This window comes from Mustela putorius, unplaced genomic scaffold (genome assembly GCF_011764305.1).
Source record: "Mustela putorius furo isolate JIRA1106 unplaced genomic scaffold, ASM1176430v1.1 tig00000765_pilon_pilon_pilon, whole genome shotgun sequence".
Taxonomy (NCBI): domain Eukaryota; kingdom Metazoa; phylum Chordata; class Mammalia; order Carnivora; family Mustelidae; genus Mustela; species Mustela putorius.
The window spans coordinates 1,875,484-1,896,769 of NW_025421470.1; the positions used below are offsets into that span (position 1 = coordinate 1,875,484).

Sequence of the window (21,286 nt, forward strand, 5' to 3'; positions counted from 1 at the left end):
TTTCTGTCACCTCTGCCTACCTCGAGAACAGAGCCGTGCAGCAGATAAGGGTCTGGACACCTGCCTCGGTCCTGGAGAGACAGCGAGCTGAGACCCCTCCCACCCGCCCGACCAGGGGCCCTGCGAGTTAAACGCGCCCTTCCCACAGTCTTGTCCCGGGCCCCCGGGCAATCAGCTCCGGGACGTGGGTGGTGCCCAGGGCCCTCTGTCACATCATGGACATCAGGGGCGACGGCCTCCCGTGAGTCTGGCCCTGGACAGGACCAATGGGCTTCCCCAGCGCCCTCCCACCAGACCAAGAACATGAAGGGGTCATGTGGTCCGTGGGAGGGGACAGGCCTGGCCGCTTACCGTTCCCTCCCGGCCCCCTGGTCCCCAGCTCTGTGGAGCCTCTGCCCCGGGCAGGAAACACAGCCCTCCCTGGTGGTCCCTGTGCCCCACAGGGCTGTGGTGCAGCCGGCCGAGGGGGCCTGCTGAGCCCCCGGAAGGCTACCTTTGTGCTGTTTCCAAACAGGTGCTGCAGCCTCCGAGCCTTGCAGACACTGCTGTTGCTGCGCCGGAGATGGGGGGCCATGCCCAGCTCAGCCATCGTCCTGGCTGCACCCCAAAGCCTTCCTCCTGCCTGGAGCCGGCTTTCCTCAGGGTCGGGGGCTCCGTCCTATGGGCCACTCGAACTCCAGCTTCTGCATCTCCTGCCCCGCTCAGGACAGCCTTTCCTGCGCTCGTGAGGCTGAAGGTTCTGGAAGGACACCGTGGAGGGCTGGTGGAATAGGTCAGAAAGGGAGATGCGGCAGGTGTCTGAGAGCGCCAGCGGTGTGTCTCCGTGCATGGTCCGCAGGCTGTCCCCGCTGCCCGCACTCTGTCCCCCAGCAGGGCCCCGGGGCGGTCTGGAAGCCCTGGCTGGTGCCCAGGGCCCGGAGGCCCATCTGGAACACGGAGGGCCCGAGAAGAAGCTCCGTCCCCACCCCTGCTGCTCCTGGCTTTCGGAGATCCCCAGGCTGCCCTCCCAGCACGGCCCCCGAGTGCAAGGATGCGGGGGAGCTGCAGCCGCCCTGCCCCCTCCCCTCTCGGGCGTGGCTCTCCGATTCCAGCAGCGGGCCAGACAGCAGCCCTGGGTGCCGCCCCGTGGCCTGGGTGGGAAGGCCTGCACCATGCCGCCGTCTCCACTGTTTGGAAAAGTCCACAAGCCTGAGGGCGTGGCCACCCAGACTTTGCTTCCAGTGCTCCCCTTCGGGATGGGCATGTCTGTCCAGTGCCCACCCTTGCATTCGGGACAGCTTCACAGCTGGAGAGCTGCTGCCTCAGCATGACCGTCCCTGGGGTCTCCCCAACCTCTGACTTAGAGGAAATTTTTTTTTAATTTATGTATTTGACAGACAGAGATCACAAGCAGGCAGAGAGGTAGGCAGGGGGAGAGGGGAAGCAGGCTCCCTGCTGAGCAGAGAGCCCGAGACCGGGCCTCCATCCCAGGACCCTGAGATCATGACCTGAGCTGAAGGCAGAGGCTTCAACCCACTAAGCCACCCAGGAGGCCCTAGAGGAAATTTAGATCGGACTTTGGACTCAGACTCGGGAGTTGATGCCTGAACGAGTTCAAACCCGGGCTGTTGGGGCGGAGCGAATGTCCTGCGAGGACTTCTAGGGGCCAGGAGGAGCAGGCTGGGGTCTGAGGGCGCTCCCCTGACATTCACAGGCTGAAACTGCCCCCCACAAAGGTGATGGCCGTAGGCAGCGGGGCCTCTGGGAGGTGATCGGGGAGGAGTGAGCCCCCATGACCGGGGTCAGTGCCCTCAGGAAGGAGACCCCTGGGAGCCCTCTTGCCCCTTCCCCACTGTGAGGACACAGGGAGGCCCTCAGGTTCAGCGGCCTGAGCCGGAGATGCCAGCCTGAGCCTCTCCCTCCCTCCCTCCCCTCCTCCCCCCTTCCCCACCCCACAGTCTGCGTCCTGGAAGAGTCTGGAAACCCAGGGCTGACCATGACCTTACAAAGCCCCCCCTTCAACCTTCTCTGAGGTTCTCCCCCAAATCTGACCATGCATTGCCCCCCAAAAGAGGCTGTGGTCACCCTGGTTCTCCACGTGCAGCGGCACAGCACGTGTGTTAAGAACCTCTTGAAAGGAAGTGAGCCAGAAACACACAGAAGGCGTCCGCGCACAGGCCTGCACAAAGTACTCGTCTAGGGGTCACCGTAAAACTTCCACTTTGCTGCATGTTTTGAAATTTTTACTTAAGAGGTAGAGGAAAAAACCAAAACACAACCAGTGGACTCAAAAAGTAGAACATAACGGTATAAGCACTAATTATAATAAGTACATGAAATCAGGGCAGCCGTATAAATGTGTCTGAAATACCAAAAAAAAAAAAAAAAAGCCCATCTACAGACGTTGTTTGGCACAGGACCCCTCAGGGCGATGTGGAGCTGTTGCCAAGAAGCGAGCGGGCCTGGACGCACAGGGCCGAGCCGGGTGGATGTCCCAGTCTGAGCTGTGCTCCGAGCTATCCTCAGGAGAGAGCGCGGAGGGGCACCGGCCATGAACACAGAGGGCCACCCGTGTCATGGGTGAGAGGGCCCATGGTCAGCCCTGGGTTTCCAGACTCTTCCAGGACCCAGACTGCGGGGTGGACCCCTCGTCCCCAGGCTCCCGCAGTCCAGGGGGAAAGGCCATGCCCCTGGCTGCATTGGGACTAGACCCCAAGTCCAAACAGAGTGGAAGTACTGGGGCAGAGCTCGATAGCAGCCACCTGGGGCCAGGACCATGGGAACCCCCCAGGCAGGGCCCCTCCTTCACCCCCCCCACCCCAGCCAGAAAGGCCCAACCAGCAGACTTGTATGTGAGGCTCCGGGAAGGCAGGCTGGCCAGGGGGCCCCCACCGGCCTCTCTGCTACTCCTAAGTAGTGCACCTGCTCCCTGCTGTTTCCCAGGTCCTGTCCCCTGAAATCCGGGCTGCGGAAACACTCTCAAGACAGAATGGCAATACCCAATACCGGCTGAGGCAGGAAGAAAGCGCCACCAACAGCCCCGGCCTGGCGTCGTGGGGGTGGGGGTGGGGGTGGGGAAGTTGCAGTGGGAGCTTAAGTCCCAAATGGGCCAAGTTCAGGGTCTCCCCAGGTCTGACTGCGCCAGGGGCCTTGCCGCACCCCCTCTGCAGCCTGGATCCCTGCACCCCACGCTCCCGCCTGCGCCCAGGCCCAGTCCCCACGCCAGAGCTTGCCCCCCACCCTGCTCCCGCGGCACCGGCTTCTGCCCCGCGCCTAGGTCCCCGCACCCCTCCAGCCTGGAGTTGCCCCTGGGCCTGCCCCCGCAGCGCCCCCACCAGCCCTGCGGCGAGCACCTAGGTCCCCGCACCCGGCAGCGCGCGCACCCTAGCCCGCGCTCCGTGTGTGCCTGCAGCCCGGCCCGCGCCCTTGGATCCCGGGACACCCTCCTCCCACCCCGCGCATCCCCCGCCCCCACCCCCGCCCTCACCTGTCCTGCTACCCGTCTCCGGACCCCGGTGTCTCCCCTCCGGCGGGGCGGGCGTACCTGCTCCGAGCGGGCCCGCGTTCCCGCGTCACTGGCGCCGCTGCAGAGGACCGCCCGCCGGCCCCGCGGGGCCGCCCGCATCCCGGGCTGAGCGTGCGTCCCGCGCAGTCCCCGCAGCCCGCAGCGCGCTCTGCGTCACTGGCCCAGAGCGCTCCGCCTGCGGAGTTCCCCGCTCTGGAACCAAGGACGCGGGCTCGGTCAGAGACGCCCTGTCGCGGGAACCCGCCTTCCCAGGGACCCCAAGGCCGGGCTCTCCGCAGCTTCTTGCCTCCCGAACCGCTAGGCTAGCGGCCAGCTTCTCTTTCAAAGGCTGAGTGAGGGTGGTTCTCCCCAAGCCCTGAACCGCGCCGCAGTATGAGTGGGGTGGCGGCGGGGGTCTCCAGGGAAAGGCAGGGCAGGAGACCCAAGCGGGCCTGGAGCCAGGGTGAGCCACCTTCCCTCCAGGCCTCAGAACCTCATCCCCCTGGAAACCCCCAGTGACCCCCACCCCTGTCTTCCAGGCAGGGCCAAAGCCAGGAGACCATCCCCAAGAAGGCAGGATTGGAGGGGTCATGAGGGGCTCCAAGGCTCTAACCACAGAGCAGCCGTGTGGCAGGTGCTGGCCACGGAGCCCCACAGATGTCTAAACTCCACCCTGGTGGCCCTGGCCCTTCTCGGTCCTCCTGACTGGAAGAACAGCGAGGAATTCTGACCCCCTCCCCCAAAAAAAGCTGACCACAGATTTCCTAAAGGGCCAAACCACCCCCACGGGTTCTCACCTCACAAAGACCACTGCCCTCTCCTCCCCAGCCACCAGCCCAAAGTGTCCTGCAGCTGCTCCCTGGGCCTCTCTGACCAGGGGGCGGGGGACTGCCGGCTGACCCCTGGCTGACTGGCCACCCCCCTCACTTCCTTCCCTGGCTGTGCTGACCTAGCATCCAGATTCCTGCCCACAGCATCCTCCACGGGAAGGCCCCCTGCCTCACCACAGAGGAACCAGCCACGGTGCCATGGGTCCACAGGACCCCCGTCTCACGGTCCCATGCTCTGGAGATCTCGGCGCGGCCCAGGGAAGGTGTCAGAACCCATCAGAGCCCCTCGTATAGGGCAGTCCTTGATGGATTTCCCAGGACACTCTGACGGGCCCAGAGGCGGTTGGCGGCCTCCTCCGAAGCAGCTGGCACCATGGAGAGAGTGGGCGGCAGGGAGCGTGGCCGCCACAGACATGAGATTCCCACCTGCCGGAGGCCAGCCCACCTGTCCCTGCCACGTTCTGAGTCCGCCAGCCGGGCATGCGACCCGCGCCTGCTGCAGGAGTAAGCTCGCGGCCTCTGTTGCCGCCCTGGAGAGGGGCTGAGGCCCCAGGAAGCTGGCGCAGGAAGCAGAAACCCACCAGAGCCTGCAGCTCCGGCCAGAACCCCGGCCAGCGCTCCTTCCCTGGGCTGCCTGCGGGCCCGAGGGCCACCTCATTGACGAAACGCATGAGGTGCGCGTGCGTGTGTGCGTGTGAATATTTCATGACACAGTAACAATTGCAGCGTCCTGGTGGGTGGCACGGACGGAGGACCGTTTCTTCCCAGTATCCCAGGGCCTCTGTAGGAACATTGGCCGAGGGCAAGTCGTGCTCGAGACGGGCCGCTGACCTGACGTCAAGATCACTCTGTCCCCCTGTGGCTCTTTCCCCTCAAAAGAGAAACCACACATTTCACAAGAAGGCCGCGTTCCGCCTGCCAGGGAGCCGTTGCAAGAGCACTTACGAAACATCCTTCCCATAAACATAAAAAGGCCTTTGCCCATGCAGCAGGCCCCCCGCGAGCACTGATGCTGACTGCCCGTCGTCTCAAGTTCAGAGAGAGGAGACGTGACGCAGGGGGCTTTCTCCCCCAGGGACAACGCACCCGAGAGAAGCAGCTCCTGCGGCGGGAAGAAAACCGCAGGCCGCGAGGAAGGGAGCGCTCTGACCGCTTGGCATGGCCGCGCTCGGGTCACGAATAACACGCAGGAGCCGCGGCCGGGCAGCGGGCTCCTGGGGGGCGGGGTCCACGGGCTGGGGAGGCCACGCGGCCACGGTCTAGGGCGGGGGCTGCACACTTCTGTCCGGCCACCTGGTAAATACTGCAGGCCCTTCAGGCCCAGGATCTCCCCTGAACTGCTCAGCGGAGCCCCTGCAGCCGGGGTGGGGGGTGGACGGCCACAGGCCGCAGGCGAACGGATGGGCGTGGCCGCGTGCCAATAAAACTTTATTTACAAAGACGGGCGGCGGCTGCGTTTGCAGAGCCCTGGTCCTGAGCAGGGCCTGAGGGAGGAGGGCTTCATGCTGGGGACACCGTGGTCTCTTCCTGTCTGAGGCCAACAGGTCAGCCGCCTCCCCAAACGCTCACGGAAAAGGACGCGCCGTGAGATGCAAAGGTGACATGCAAGCGACAGGGCCAGCGGCCGAGTAGCCTGTGGCTCGGGAGCGCGGCTGCTGCCCGCCCGGGTGTGGGCAGACGTGCCCCGAGAGCCAGAGCAGGCCGCACGTTTCCAAGAAAACAGTGACGGGGACGGAGCTGGAAGCGACCCCGGGGCCCGCAGGACCTCGCAGGTCCCTGCGCAGGATGGACGCAGGCAGGTCTCTCCCCCTCACCGCCGGCGTGTCCGGATTTGCCGCAGCCCGTCCTTCCCAGTCTCTCTGGGCGCCGGCCGGGGGCACCCTCCAGCAGAGTGGTCGGCGAGGTTTCTTTGCTCGCGGGCACCCTCCTTGCCAGGCACCACACTGCGCTCCCCACGCCCGTTCGCAGCCCCAACAATGTGACGTGCCCCCACAATGCAACGTGCCAGGGAACCTTCTCGTCCCCAATCCCTGATGAGGGGCCTGTGACTCAGGGAGACTGAGCACCATCCCAGGGACCCCTGGCAGTGTCCAAAGGCACCTGCAGACCCAGCGTTCACTGTGTTCAGGCCAACCCCAGGCATTTACTGAACCTTACAGTGTCCAGAACCTGTTTAGGGGCGAGGCTCCAGGAGAACGGGAGCCCAGGTCTCCACGGGGAGAATGGCATCGACAACCTTAGGTCGTGTGTCATAAACACTGAGGAACTCAGCAGGGCAGGAGCTGGAGAATAAGCGGGGGTCAACGTCAGGGGAGAGCAGGTGCAAAGGCCCTGTGGTGAACTCAAGTCTGTGTGCTTGAGGAACAACAGGAAGGCCACCAAGGCCTGCAGAGTGTGCCAGGGGAGTGTGGCAAGAGATGAGGGGGGGCAGAGGCAGGGGCCAGACCGTGAAGGACCTTCTGGCAGGGAAGCAGTTCCCTTGGGCTGACACAGTGTTGTTTGGGACCCTGTGCTGGTGGGTCAGAGCACCCTGGGTCCTCAGACCACAGCACTGGCTAAGGTCCCCACGGGCGGAAGGACAAGGACAAGCCCAGACCCAGAACGTGTGGGTTCTGTGGGAAGGCAGTGTTGTGCCATGTGGCCTCTGTGGCCACACCCTTCGCGATCTACCTGCGGCCCAGAGCTGCTCGGGACGGACGCCGACTGGTGGAGGACTTTCCCTCCCAAGCTGTCCAGCACCTTGTCCGTGGTGGGCGCCCCTGGTGGGCCTTAACAGGGGCGTTAGGATCTCCACCTGCCGCGCCTCCCAGTGCCTCTTGCAGACCCCGCCCTCCCTGGCTTTCTGGTCTTCCTCCCCTCGGGCGCCCTCCACAGCGTCCAGCCGTTCTAGCCTTGACTCCGCGCAGGCCCTGATGTCAGCGTTCGTCCCTTCCCGCCAGAGCACAGAGGCAGGGGCTCCCTCCATGGGGGAGGCTGTTCCCCCTCGGGCCTCATGTACCCCCAGGCATGTTGGGGCTGGCCACCTGGTCACGTGGTGTCCATCAGGGCTTCCAAAGCATGGAGAGCCCCCCTCGGGTGGCCCAGCCTTGCTCCAGAGCAGTGGGGTCCGCACAGTGATTTTCCTGTTCAGGTTCATACCCTCCTCACCCAGACGTCCAACTCCGTGTTTGGCTGGGTCGTATGGTCCACACAGCAGGCTGCCTGCACCCCAGAGGCCCCCAAATCGAGTGAGGGGCTGGGCCTTTATGTCCCATTGGTCAGTCCGTCATGGGATGGGGCTGGGGTGGGCAGCTCCCCCGCAGAGGGCTGGTTCCTGGGAGGGTCTCCGCTGAGAGCCATCTGGAGGCAGAGTGGCTGAAACACCGAGGGGGTGAGTCCCTAGAGGGGAACCAGGCAGGGAGAAGGGCAGGCAGCCCTGGGGACTGCCTACCCCGGGGTCACCTTGATAGCTAGCAACAGTTTCTGCTGCCATTGGAGAACCAGAGCTCACGCCCTCCCCACCCCAGGACCTTCCTCTCTGCCCCACCGCCCAGTCCCAGCAGCCCCCACTTTCCTCAGCACCTCGGTCCCCCCTCCCCCCACTGTGGGGCAGGCCCTGGGCTGAGAGCTGAGCCCTCAGGCTGTGGGGAAGAGACCAGACCCCTGCCAGAGGAACGCCTTCCCCAAAGCCTTCCCCAAAACCGCGCAGGGGGCCAGGACCCAGGCGGAGGGCGGACCGCACTTCCCAGCCCCTGGGTGCCCCTCCCCGCCCCCCTCCAGCCCGAGGGCTTCAAAGAGCCCTGAGGGGGAGACACCGTCTGTCAGTGTCTGTCGGTACCAGAAAGGCAGCCCGTGGGCTTCTGGGGGAGCCACGCGGGTCCGGCACCCGGGATGGGACTCAGCTCGGCTGGAACTAGAGGGAAGGAGACTGTCCTCCTGTAGCCGGGGCCACCATGACAACGCCAGGGCCCCAGCCACGTGGCCATCCTGTGAGCAGAGCCCCAGACAGACGGCTGAGGCGGGGAGAGCCCCCGGAATCCGGAACTGTGCGCCGGGACACGAGGAAGGATGCGGCGGCCAGCCAAAGCCGAGGTCCATTCCAGCGGTGTCCTTCCCGCAGCAACTGCCAGCCTACAGCTGCAGGTTCTCTTTTTCTCGGATGTTCCCCTGGGTCACCTCCCCTCCTCTCCCCTCTTCTCCCCTCCCCACTCCCATCACCCACCTTGGGCACGCGGCTCCGGTCAGCAGGCCCATCCTTGCCAAGCCGGCCAAGGGCGCTGCCAGGCCAATCCCCGAACGGGCACCTGAGTTACTGGAAGCAGACAGTAGACGGCGTCCCACGAGGGCAACGGAAGGCTCGGAGGCTGAGTAGCTGCTGAAACCACCTGAAGCCACTTCCCTGGGCTTCTTGGTCCCATGAACCAACGTTTCATTTTTGGTTTAAGCCAAGTTTGTGCCGAATTTCTGCCTGTGTCAGGGTTCACTCCAAGAAGCAGAAGTCCTATGAGCGTGGCGAAAGACTCTACACAATTGTGGAAGGGAGCTGGAGAGCTGGAGAATTGCGGGGGGCGGGGCACTAAGCAGCCCTCCCCAAGCAGGGGGGCAGGTGCCGAGGGAAGAGCTTACAGGGGAGCAGGGGAGCTGGGCAGGCCCAGCTCTGCAAACAGGACCACAAGGAGGGGGCGGAGGGAGAAGTCTGGGGAAGGCAGTGGCCCCTTCAGAGCTCGGCCACTGAGTTTCCCATAAGGGATGCTGGTGGCGGGGGAGGCCTCTGTCGGGAAGAGGGGGACACACTTGGGAGACGGCCCCTGTCCCTCCAACCCGACCCTTCTACATCTGTCCGTTTCTGCCCAGGATGGCCTTCACCGCTCCTCCTCCCCCATTCCAAAGTGAGTGCCCGGGAGTCCAGTCCTGCCCAGAGCTACCCCTGGAAGGGAATTCTGGGAATGCATAGCGACACCCCAAACCACCACACTTAACTTACCAAAGTCCTCACTTCACAAGTGTCACCTGAGTCACCAGGACCTTCCATGGGTTCCCACCTGGGCTACCCTCTTGAACACCCAGAGGTGGCGGGGGCTGGGGAGGCCCCAGAGGCCAGAGAGCTGTAAGCACAGCTGCCCCCTTGCCCTCCGTGTGGGGGCCCCAACAGCTGCTGCCCCTGCCCCCTAGCTGAGAGGTTTCCTGCCAGAGCCGCCTGGACTCAGGGACCAGCGATTCCTGTTCCCCAGTGACTGGTACCGGGAATTCCACACACGCTGGAGCTGAGGGCCTTGACCTACTCCCGCAGACCCGCAGGGAGTCGCCACCCCTCTCCCGCCGCAGCGTCTCCAGCAAGCCCTCCGCTGCAGCCCCGTCCGGAGAGCCGCAGTCTGTCCCACAGCCCACCTGGACTTGTCCCTTTGCCAGGACAATAAGGGTCCAGGCAGGAGGAGGAGGGGCCATCTCAGCCAGGTGGGGGCCAGCAGGGCCAGCAACTCCCAGGCCCCATTGCGTCAGCCCCTGGCCCACAGCTGCCACCTACAATACCCTGTCACAAGCCTGCTCAGTCCCGCAGAACCACTTTCTGCAGACTCGCTTCTGTCTGCCGGCCACTCCGCCACCCCCGGCTTGGCAGGCTCTCTGGACGGGGACTCTCTGGGACTGTAGGACCCCTGGTCTCTGGACGGGGGCTCTCTGGGACTGTAGGACCCCTGGTCTCTGGACGGGGGCTCTCTGGGACTGTAGGACCCCTGGTCTCTGGACGGGGGCTCTCTGGTGACTGTAGGACCCCTGGTCTCTGGACGGGGGCTCTCTGGGACTGTAGGACCCCTGGTCTCTGGACGGGGGCTCTCTGGGACTGTAGGACTCCCGCACCACACAAGCTCTGGCTGCCCTGAGTCCCGGAGGGGAGCCCGGCACAGCGCGTAAGGCCCGCTTGCATCTCAGGGCCTGTGTCTTCTCCTGCGGCCCGAGGAGACTCCCGCACCACTGTGGGGCACCTCGCCCGCGTCCGTGGGAGAGCGCAGGGCAGGAATCGCACCGCCGTGGCCGGCCAGGCCCGCACAAGGACACCCGGGGCCACAGCGGCGGCGGGAAGCCCCCTCCCGGCGGGGCCCCACGTCGTCTCTGCGCCACCAGCGCCAGGGCCGGCGGGCGCGGGACCTGCCGTGGGTTCTGCTCCCCCGAGTCTCCTCTCTCGCCGCGCCGCGGGGCCTTCGTGTAGCCCCGGCCCCCGCCTGCGTCACTGCGGCCGAGAACACGCGCTCGGACAGTGAGGACAGCGAGGCGGGCTCTGGCCGGACCGCGGGCCCCAGGGGCAGCGGGGTCCGCGGCGAGGGGCAGAGGCGGGGCCCGCGGACGGACAGCGGGGACGAGGCGCGGGGGCCTGGCTCGCCGCGGGCCGGGGGCACCGGACCCTCCTCGCTCGGCCGGACGCGGGGCGCGGGGACCCGGCGGGCGGGGCGGGGCGTCCGCGGAGCGCACTCGCGGGCACGGGCACGGGCGTCCGCGGAGGCCCAGACCGGGTCCGCACGCCCAGCCGGTCACCCGCGTCTGAACCGCCTAGTCCTCGCGAGCCGCGTCCCGACACGCCCGCGGGGAGCAGGAAGCCCCGGGGCCGCCCCCGACCGCGGGTCCGACAGCGACGCGGGGTCAACAACGTCCCCGCGGTCCTCCGGGCGTGGGGGCTCCAGCTGGGGGCGGGGTCCTCGAGGGCTCGGGGGCTCGGGGGGCCCGGGGCTGGGGCCGGAGGGCCCGGGGCTGGGGCTCGGTCGGGAACGCGGTCCGCACGCGGGCGCGACAGAACCGCGTCACACGCCCGCTCCCCACGCCGCACATGCGCAGCCCTGGGCGTCCGGCCCGAGGGGCGGGGCGGGGCGGAGCCAACGTTCCGAGCCAAGCTTCGGTGGTCTCACTGCGCTCGCGCCGCTCCGCCCCCTCGCGGGGTGACCAATGGGCTCGCTGGCCCCGCCCCTGGCGACGCGGGCCCCGCCCCCTGGAGACGGGCCGCGGGGGAGCGGAGACCCGGTCCGCGGGCTGGGTCGGGCCGGCGGGGCCGCGGTGTGGGTCCCCGGGCGCTCGGCCATGAAGCTGACTCGGAAGATGGTCCTGTCCCGCGCCAAGGCCTCGGAGCTGCACAGCGTGCGGAAGCTCAACTGCTGGTGAGGCCCAGAGGCCGGGGCGGTCCCCGCGCGTCCTGCCCGCGGCCCGGGACCCGCGGCTGGGCTCTGGGCCTCGGGCGGGACGGGCCGGCGAGGAGCCGCAGGGCGGTCGGGGTGGAAGGACGCGGGTGCCGGGGCCGCTCCGCCTGCGGGAGGTGCTGCCGCAAACCGGGGCCGCGGCCGGGGTCGACCCGAAGCTTGCACCAACCCCCACCCCGCCCCGGGCTGTGGCCGCGGACGCGCTCTGCCTGCCCGGGGCGGCTGGGATCGCCCGGAGGCTCCTCGCCGGCCTTCGGACAGCGCCAGTGGGGCCCACGGTGCCTTCGAGAGGCCGTTTTCTGACATCCGCGCGCGGGAGCCGGGTCCCCTGCCCGTGGGGGATGCAGGGTGAGCCGCTCCCTCGCGGGGAAGGTGACGACACCCGGCAACCCAGTCCTTAGTCCCCGGTGCCTTGCTGCCTGGGAGGGGCGAGACGGGATGCAGGAGCTGGGGTCAGTGCGGGCTCCAGGCTGGGCTGGCCAAGTCTGGGGTCAGTGTGGGCTCCAGGCTGGGCTGGCCAAGTCTGGGGGTCAGTGCGGGCCCTATGCTGCGCTGACCAGGTCTGGGGGTCAGTGCGGGCTCCAGGCTGGGCTGGCCAGGTCTGGGGTCAGTGCAGGCTCCAGGCTGGGCTGGCCAGGTCTGGGGGTCAGTGTGGGCTCCAGGCTGGGCTGGCCAAGTCTGGGGGTCAGTGCGGGCCCTATGCTGGGCTGACCAGGCCTGGGGTCAGTGCGGGCCCTATGCTGGGCTGACCAGGTCTGGGGGTCAGTGTGGGCTCCAGGCTGGGCTGGCCAGGTCTGAGGTCAGTGCAGGCTCCAGGCTGGGCTGGCCAGGTCTGGGGTCAGTGCAGTCTCCAGGCTGGGCTGGCCAGGTCTGGGGTCAGTGTGGGCTCCAGGCTGGGCTCGCCAGGCCTAGGGTCAGTGTGGGCTCCAGGCTGGGCTGACCAGGCCTGGGGTCAGTGCGGGCCCTATGCTGGGCTGGCCAAGTCTAGGGGTCAGTGCGGGCCCTACACTGGGCTGGCCAGGTGTGGGGTCAGTGCGGGCTCCAGGCTGGGCTGGCCAAGTCTGGGGGTCAGTGCAGGCCCTATGCTGGGCTGGCCAAGTCTGGGGGTCAGTGCGGGCCCTATGCTGGGCTGACCAGGCCTGGGGTCAGTGCGGGCCCTATGCTGGGCTGGCCAAGTCTGGGGGTCAGTGCGGGCCCTATGCTGGGCTGACCAGGCCTGGGGTCAGTGCGGGCCCTATGCTGGGCTGGCCAAGTCTGGGGGTCAGTGCGGGCCCTATGCTGGGCTGGCCAGGCCTGGGGTCAGTGCGGGCCCTATGCTGGGCTGGCCAAGTCTAGGGGTCAGTGCGGGCCCTACACTGGGCTGGCCAGGTGTGGGGTCAGTGCGGGCTCCAGGCTGGGCTGGCCAAGTCTGGGGGTCAGTGCAGGCCCTATGCTGGGCTGGCCAAGTCTGGGGGTCAGTGCGGGCCCTATGCTGGGCTGACCAGGCCTGGGGTCAGTGCGGGCCCTATGCTGGGCTGGCCAAGTCTGGGGGTCAGTGCGGGCCCTATGCTGGGCTGACCAGGCCTGGGGTCAGTGCGGGCCCTATGCTGGGCTGGCCAAGTCTGGGGGTCAGTGCGGGCCCTATGCTGGGCTGGCCAGGCGTGGGGTCAGTGCGGGCCCTATGCTGGGCTGGCCAAGTCTGGGGGTCAGTGCGGGCCCTATGCTGGGCTGGCCAAGTCTGGGGGTCAGTGCGGGCCCTATGCTGGGCTGGCCAGGTGTGGGGTCAGTGTGGGCCCTATGCTGGGCTGGCCAAGTCTGGGGGTCAGTGTGGGCCCTACGCTGGGCTGGCCAGGTGTGGGGTCAGTGCGGGCTCCAGGCTGGGCTGGCCAGGTCTGGCTGGGCCAGGGAAGGACAGATGCGCTTCAGGAACTCCCGAAGGATCTACAGGTGTTCACCGGGGACTCAAGGCAAGGCTCCACGAGCTCCTGTATGCGGGGCAGTGGAGGGGGATATGGGGAGCTTAGCCCAGAGCCCAGCCTTCCTCCGAGGAAGTGTCGACAGATTGACTGCAGTGAGCTCGTCACTTGTTCCCAATAACACCCCTCTTTGTTTTCCAAGAGGTGGCCGGGCCTTGTCTGAGCAGCGGAGACAAGGGCCCCGATTCAGGCGCGCCGGCGTCTGTGTTCATGAGCTGCGCGCTCAGCCTTTGCACTCAGCCTCACAAGGGCTCGCTTGTTGACTTCATCAGTGAGGGACATTGTGCGGCCTTGCCACCGCCTGCGGAGTGAGCAGATCTCTGTCCCCAAGAGCAGCGGCTCTCCTGCTCCTTGGCCGCAGAGGCAGCCCTCAAGCAGGGTCAGAGACTTGGGTCGCAAACAGCCTGTCCCAAGGTTTGACCCTTTGCCGCTCGTCTGGATAGGCCGTCCCTGACTTTGTCACCGACATTGTGGAATTTTAGCCTGTGGACATTTGTCGTTCATTTTTGGAATTTGTGTTTCTAATACTATTTTGCTCAACTTTAATCAAATTAAAGTACACGTCTTTTCTTTCTCTAGGGGCAGCCGCCTCACAGACGTAAGTATTCCGGCGAGCCTCTCCCGGTGCGCTCTGGTCCCGAGAGTTGTATCCTGCGGCCCAGGAGGACCGCGGAGTTTACAGAACTGCACGCGTTCTGTTCAGCCCCGAACTTGCTACTCTGTCCACGTAGCGGTTTGCGTAGCGTGAACGACTAAGGAAAAAGCTTTGCCCTGTGCCCGGCTTTATTCGGAAGCTCCTGCATGTCCCCGGTCTCACGGAGGAGGGAGCAGCTGGTCCCTTCAGCTCCCGCTCTCGCTGGGATCCAGTGTTGTGCTCTGGCCCCCAGGCCGTGGCAGGGGAGTGGGGCGCAGGGTGGGGGTCAGGGGGCAGCACCCTGAGCGGAGCTGTGGGTCTGTGGACAGATTTCTTCCCTTTCTCTGTCTCCTGGGCTGGAAGTCCCGACTCAGACAGGGACCATGTGCCTGTCTTTTCTTTCTTCCTTACCTTTGTCGCTTGAACCGTGCCTTTCCTTGAAAACAGAGTTGAAATCCAGAAGAGCTGATTCCAGCTCACGCTGCCACCGAAACACAGCATGTTCAAGCAGCCAAAAACTACCCTAAAAAACCAAAAATACCACCAGAGCAGAAAACCACTCCACGGCACACGTGAAGTGTTCTGAGCAGACTGCGAGCCTGTTGAGGTCAAGGGCCCCGTCTGGCTCTGTGCCTGGCGCGTGGCAGGTGCAGAGACATCTGGGGACTGCCCCGCCCTTTGGCCTCAGAGGTTAGGGACCCGTTGTGGACCCAGCCAGGCCCTGTTGCTCTTCTCCCCTGAACTGACAGTTTTAGATGGCACGAGATCCAGCTGCGATCCCCTCTCCCTTTGGGCCCAGGTCTGATGGCCGAGGTCCCCTTAGCTGATGTCTTCTGAGGCCTTCGAAGGGTAGGGATCCTGGCCGCATTTGGTGGTGGCAAGAGAGAGACCGTGCGTGTTCCTCCTGCGGGCTGAGGGGTCCCGAGGACAGTGCGGAGTACTGAGTGTGACGCAGAGCCCGCGGGCTCTCTGTGTGCTGTGCCAGCCCTGCCTCGGCGGTGGCGGTGGGGCTGCATGTGGCCATGTCCGCGCTGGGCCGGCCGGCGGTGCCGGGCGGTATGTGCGCCACCAGCTTCCTTTACTTCCTAGGTCTCCATCTGCCGGGAGATGCCCAGCCTGGAAGTGATCACACTCAGGTACCTACACATTGCTGTGCTCTGAGTCCCCGGGCCAGAAGGAAGGCGAGAACCTTCTCAAGCCCGAGAGAAGCTGAGAAGTCCCATCGGGAGTGTGTCTGGGAGGGCCACCTCTGTGGGTGGGGCAGCCTGGGTGCACAGGGCCCCTCCGATGCTCTGCCTGGCCGTCCCCCTCCAGCTATGTCCCTGCCCGCCCCTACCACGACCTTGGGAACACACCCACCCAAGGAGCAGCGGCCGTGGAGGCCGCAGTGTCTGCCCCCAGAGTTCCCACCGGCTCTGCCCCGTCTCCGGCACGGCGAGGAGCTCCGTCACACGCGCTGCATGACTGTAGCCATCTCTCCGGGGGCACTGGCATCTTAATAGACTAGGGAAACCGTGCATGAGCCAAATGCAGCCGTCGGCATTTCTGGCAGCCGGGCAGTTGGGAGGGTCGGGGGAGGGGGCCTGGGAGTCGCCGCTGCTTGCCGGTTGCTAGTCTCCTCCTTGGGCAAGGCTCAGACCTCTGGGCCTCAGTTTCCTGCCCTGTAATACAGACATGTTACCGGCACCTGCCCGTGTGGGGGCAGCGAGGGGTGGGCGCAGGCGGGGAAACAGAGCTTGGCGAGCGTGCTGGCCCGCCGTCCGTGTCGTGGAGTTCTTGTTACCAGTGAGGCCGGGACTGGAGCTCGGAAGCGTCCCTGATGAGTCAGTGGGTCGCCTTTCTTTCCTGAAAGTGGGCGCAGCTTCCGCCCACCTCTGCCCTGCGTGGGGGGCTCCCTGAGCTGTAGGATCTGTCGCATTCACGGCCCAGAGAAAGGACAGGAGGTCCAGGGTAGTGGACTGAGCTCAGGTACCCAGTGCCCGTGTGGCCAACTGCATTGGAACCCAAGTGTGAGTCGCAGTGTGAACACAGGGTGCCAAGTCCTTTCCTGGGGTGCGGTCACTTCCCTTTGGTCTCAGAGCCTCGCGCAGGCGGGCTGTCTGTCCTGGCTGCTGTAAGAATCCCGTAGACTGGGCAACTTGTGGACTGTAGACAGCATGTCTCGTGCCTCTGGAGCTGTGAGTCCAAGGGGAAGGTGCTGGCGTTTTGTGTCTGGGGAGGCCCCTTCTCCCTCAGTCCCTGTAGGGGAGGGGCGAGGGAGCTCAGGGGAGCTCTTTCCTGAGGGCGCCCTGACCCCTGACCCCGTCCCCTCTGAACCCTGTCACCCTGGGGCTTAGGTTTCAGCATAGGAGTTTAGGGGGGACACAACACCGTGCAGCCACAGCTAGCCCGGTGCTCCTGCAGGAGGACGGCAGGCCGGTGTGGCTCGGATCTTCACGGCCCACCCCAGCCCAGGCCTTGGCCGGCTTCTCAGACTTGGAGATGACAGAGCCTCGCCGTGCTCTAGGCGCATGGCATCTGCTGCCTATGGGCTGTCGCATGCAGCTCCCCTGTGCTGAGCACAGGCCTCCACACCAGCAGCTCCATCAGTAACCGGGGCCCCCGCTGCCGTGCTGTCCCCACCAGTGCAGCCTCCGGCAGAGAATGTTCTAGATCATCTGGCCCTTCAGGCAGGGTCGCTCCAAGTGGCCCCACTCGTGCCCCCCAAGCTGTGCAGGGAGCCGCAGCGTCCCCAGGACTGCACGGGGGTGGAGGGGGACTGTCCTGGCCTGCATAGTGCTCTCACTGGGCACCAGTCCTGGCCGCCTGCCCACCTGCTGAGCACGCCTTTGCGGTCCGTCTGACTTTGCGGAGGTGGGAAGCTTTCTGCTTGTGTCCCCGGGAGCCTGTAGGCTCTCTACCTAGAGGCCTGACGATTTTCCGTCTGTGGTTTGTTCACAAGTCTGAGGGACAAAACGTAAACTCACTTACTTTGTTTCGGGTGTTCAGTTCTGCGGAAGGCTGAGCTCGCTGGCGCTTGCTGTGTTGCTGTGGGGTTTTCCAGCCGCTGCCCACTTAGGGGCACAGAGACGTTCTTTGGTGGCCTGTTCCGTGTCCTCTGACCCCCCAGCTGCACGCCCCCCCCAGCCCCCCGAGGCCTGCACCAAACCAGAGGCCAGGGCATGGCTCCCTGCTCCTCCTGTTTCCAGCCTGAGAGACTTTCCGTCCTTACGCCTGAGGTCTTTGTTGAACTTGACTCATAGGGTCCAGTGTTGACCTCCTTCTGCGGAGAGGGCAGATGGGCCTGACCCCGCGGGGGCCTTTTCTGGAGTTTGCAGTGGGCCCGAGAGGGATGGAGGGGGCCACCCTCCGCAAGCGGGGTGCTCGCTGTCCTGATCCCCTGCTGTCCCCGTGCTGTCCCCGTGCAGCGTCAACAGCGTCTCCACCCTGGAGCCCGTGAGCCAGTGCCGGCAGCTGAGCGAGCTCTACCTGCGGAAGAACCGCATCCCCAGCCTGGCCGAGCTCTTCTACCTGAAAGGCCTGCCGCGCCTGCGCGTGCTCTGGCTGGCGGAGAACCCGTGCTGCGGCCCCGACCCGCACCTCTACCGCATGACCGTCCTGCGCAACCTGCCGCACCTGCAGAAGCTGGACAACCAGCGTACGTGTCCGCCCTGGCGGCGCCCCGCACAGCCCTGAACCCTCCAGATGGGCAGCTGCCCCTCCCGGTGCTCTCCTGGGGGCGGGGGGTGGCTCCTGTGGGGGCCAGTCCGCTCTGATGCCGTTGCTCCCCGCCCCCGCTCTGAAGCCGTGACCGAGGAGGAGCTGTCCCGTGCGCTGCTGGAGGGAGAGGAGGTCACGGCCCCTGGCACTGAGGGCACAGGGAACAGTGGGTCTGAGCTGTCCTACGCCCTGAGTGCCATGGACACTAGCGCCGAGACCCGGCAGGACACACTGAGCTGTGGCGAGGAGGAGACGAGGTGAGCCTGGCCGGGGCCGCAGGCCTGCCCCTAGGGTCCTCCTGGGGACTCAGTGGGCCCTTCTGGGAAGGAGGGAAGGAGCTGCCCCGCGCGGTTCCTGCCATCTGCGGCTCTCAGTGACCCCCAGCCTGCTTCCGGCTCTGCGTCCGGGAGGCTCCGGGCCCAGGCGTGCACGCGCACGTGCACGTGTGTGTGTGTGTGTGTGTAACCACGCCCTCATCTGGAGTGGCCTGGAGCTGGGGCAGGTGACATGGGCCGGCGGGCCTGAGGGCACCCCTGGGCCCAGCCCTGCAGCCTCCCGAGGGCAGGCCAGGAGGCTGTGACTGTGGCCAGCCAAGCTGCTGGTGGGGGGAGGGGAATGCGGCCCAAGGAGGGCACCTCTGACCACAGCACTGCCCATGCGGCTGAAGCAGTCTCTGGGGCCAGGCTGCAGACTGTCACGGGTGTTTCTGAGCCGCCACGGAGCACAGGAAACGTGGTAGGAGCAGCCGAGCCCAGTGAGGTGGTCGGGCCGTGGCCACTCGGCAGCCAAGCCGGCCGTTCTGCTGGCCGCCAGTGCGGGAAGCCGTCTGGGTGCCGCCCACAGCTCTGCGTTCCCGTTTGTGTTCGGTGGCCCCCACGCTGGGGGAGCCCAGGTGCAGCGAGGGGCCCCCGGGGGGCCAGAGAGATACGTGCTTGCCCGCACGGGCAGGGGCGCCCATCCTTCGTGCCCTGCCCGTGCAGCGCTCCGTCCCTCCAGAAGCAGCGTCACCAAGCGGCGGGTCGCTTGCCTCACTGTGATCGGCGGCTCCGGGGTTGGAAATGGGGCCCCAAGCAGGGCGGGCCTCACGCACCCTGTGCTCCACCTCCTACCTGCAGCGTCCAGAGCCAGCTGGGCCTGAAGCCGCCTTCCCGGGAGCGGTTCCCTTCCTTCTCGCAGAGGGACGCCGTGAGCAGTCACAAGAACAGGGTGAGTGTGACCTGGGGACAGCCCGGGCTGGAGGCAGCCACCTCTCCTGCCGCCCCGCATGTGGACGGTGGGGCCGGACAGGCTGTAGACACCCAGGGACCCAGGTTTGAGAAGCCGGCTCTGGGCAGGACTAGAGGGGGTGTCCAGGCCAGTAGAGAAGGAGCAGCCCCGGAGCGAGAGGGGATCCCCGAAGCAGCTGGCGGGCCGCTCCGTGCCACACACGGGACCCGGGTCCACCCAGCATCTGGCCTGGGGGTGGGAAGGCGGCTCGAGCAGCTGATGCTGCAGGGGTGCTGCTCGCGGGGGGCCTCCGTGTCCCAGCCCGGCGGCTTCTGTGGCATCGTGGCTCCTGGTGGTCCATAAGGAGTAACAGGTTCAAGGAGTGGGTTATGTGGGCAGCTCCGTCCAATATGCTGGAGCTTTCCAAGCCTCTGCCTCTTTGTTATTCTGGCCGGTCCTGGGGCTTGTTCCCTTCCTGGTCACCGGGTTGGCCGTCTGATCCAGGCGCACACCCAAGAGGAGAGGGGCCGTGTCTTCCCACGTGTGTCCTGATGGGCGGGAAAGGGCAGCTTCCCTATGGACCCACACCAGCAGGACTGGCACCATCAGCCAGAGTGGCCACATCCTGAGTATGGCCGGCAGAACGGGGTCACCAGCGTTAGCTTGGCCCAGTGGGGACGTTGCCTCTGTCCCGTGGGAGGAGCTGCTCGAGCAGAGCCGGGGCCTGAGGGAGGCCCGTGACCCGCTGCTCCCGGCTCCCGGCGGCAGGGTCTGACCGGAGCTGTGGGACCAGCGCGCACATGGGAAGGGCTCCACAGGCGGGGCTGGGGGCTGCCAGCGCCCCCTCGAGGAACTGAAAAAGCTTGTGGGCGGTGCAGAAGGGATGGACAGAGGCCCTGTCCTTGGGAGGGGCCAGGCCACCCTTCAGGAAAAGCATCCCCCAGAGCCACTGACAAAAGTGACTGTGGGCTGCAGGCCAGTGTAGGCGGCTGTCCCTGGGCCTGAGGCCCAGCCCTGCACAGGTCACCATCCTCCGCAAGGTCCGTGCACGTGCTCCCCAGCACCTTCAGGGAGGAGCCCCCCGATAGTCCCCGGGGCCGGTCAGTCTCTGCCGATGAGGCAAGGTCCAAAGGACCCACCTCCCCACGTGCAGGCGTCTGCAGAGCATCCAGGGATTTGGGGTGGGGCGTAGCCTCACGATTGAATCACTGATCCAGAAAGTCACGGAATCCCCTGGAGCAGACAGAGCCGCTCTGGGGACAGAAGGGAAGGCTGCGGCTCTGCCCCGAGCAGCAAGCGCGGCTCGGTCCTCCCACGGGAGGTCCTACAAGCCCGAGTAGGAGGACGCAGGTGGCCAGGGAGGCCGCAGCAGTGTAGGGGTGCAGGGGGAACAGGACCCTCGAGGGTTGCTGAGGCCAAAGGTTAGCACCATGGGGCGGGTGGGGGCTCTGGTGCTGAGCCCCACCGTGTCCCTCTGAGCTGACATCACGTTGCTGCCGTGCGCTGCGGCTCACGGCTCTACTTGCAGGACGAGCCAGCTCGAGTAGCCCGTGTGCAAAATCCCCTCTCGCTCAGGTGCAGATAGAGACCACACGCACACGCATGACACACACGAGCGTGCGTGTGTGTATGTGTGTGTGTGTGTGTGTGTGTGTGAGATCGCACGGTCCCGAGCACTGATCCCTACTGTGTGGCCGAGGGCCAGTGGCTTAACCTCTCTGGGCAGTTCCTGCAGGCTCCGTCCACCTGAGTCTCTGTCTGTGTCTGTCCGGCTTGCCTGGAAGGTGACTTGCCCGAGGTGTCCATGTCAGGGTGGGGCCCTCAGACGGTGACTCTGTGCCCCCAGAACAACGTGCTGAGCGCCGTCCTGCTGCTGCTGCGGGAGCTGGACGCCGAGGGGCTGGAGGCCGTGCGGCAGACCGTGGTCGGCCGGCTCCAGGCCCTGCACAAGCTGGAGCTGCAGGAAGACGTGGAGTGACGGTCAGTCGGGACCGAGCTGCCAAGCCTTCTTCCCTTGACCCCGTGCCCAAGCGCCTGGGAGATGTGGGGTCCCTGCCACAGCCACGGCCTCCACGGGACCCCGGCTGAGTCCCAGCATGCGGGCCATGTCTCGGGAAGCTCTGGCCCACCTGGGGGCGCCAGGCCCTCCGTGTGGATGGCGCCGCCGCGAGAGCCGGCAGGGCATCGGGCATTGTGCTGGGTGCTCTCCCTGCGTGGGGCCCAGTGCCCACCGGCCTGCACAGGGGGCTCCCCGGACTTGTCTCTTCCTGAGGCGGGCAGGGCCCCCACTGTCTCTAATAAATATCTTACCAAAGTCC

The 21,286-nt window shown here is 66.1% G+C and overlaps 2 protein-coding genes across 3 annotated transcripts in view; one reads left to right on the forward strand and one right to left on the reverse strand.

Moving 5' to 3' along the window:
• The window catches only part of TRPM2 (transient receptor potential cation channel subfamily M member 2), a 56,984-nt gene extending 46,633 nt beyond the window's left edge, over positions 1-10,351 (reverse strand). The window contains 3 exon segments of the mRNA XM_045084360.1: positions 494-606; positions 609-739; positions 8,516-10,351. Of these exon segments, the coding sequence (XP_044940295.1) occupies positions 494-606; positions 609-739; positions 8,516-8,547 (276 nt within the window). The 5' untranslated portion in view covers positions 8,548-10,351.
• Positions 10,352-11,248: 897 nt separating this feature from the next.
• CFAP410 (cilia and flagella associated protein 410) lies at positions 11,249-21,286 on the forward strand. Of its 2 annotated transcripts, XM_004762263.3 has the most exons (7): positions 11,249-11,435; positions 14,009-14,027; positions 15,153-15,199; positions 17,471-17,700; positions 17,848-18,019; positions 18,878-18,968; positions 20,815-21,286. In XM_004762263.3, the coding sequence occupies exons 1-7, from the start codon at positions 11,359-11,361 to the stop codon at positions 20,944-20,946; spliced, it is 768 nt and encodes a 255-aa protein (XP_004762320.1). In that variant the 5' UTR covers positions 11,249-11,358; the 3' UTR covers positions 20,947-21,286. The 2 variants fall into 2 exon arrangements, with proteins under 2 accessions (XP_004762320.1, XP_012916807.1); XM_013061353.2 differs by lacking the exon at positions 14,009-14,027 and having other exon boundaries at positions 11,333-11,435.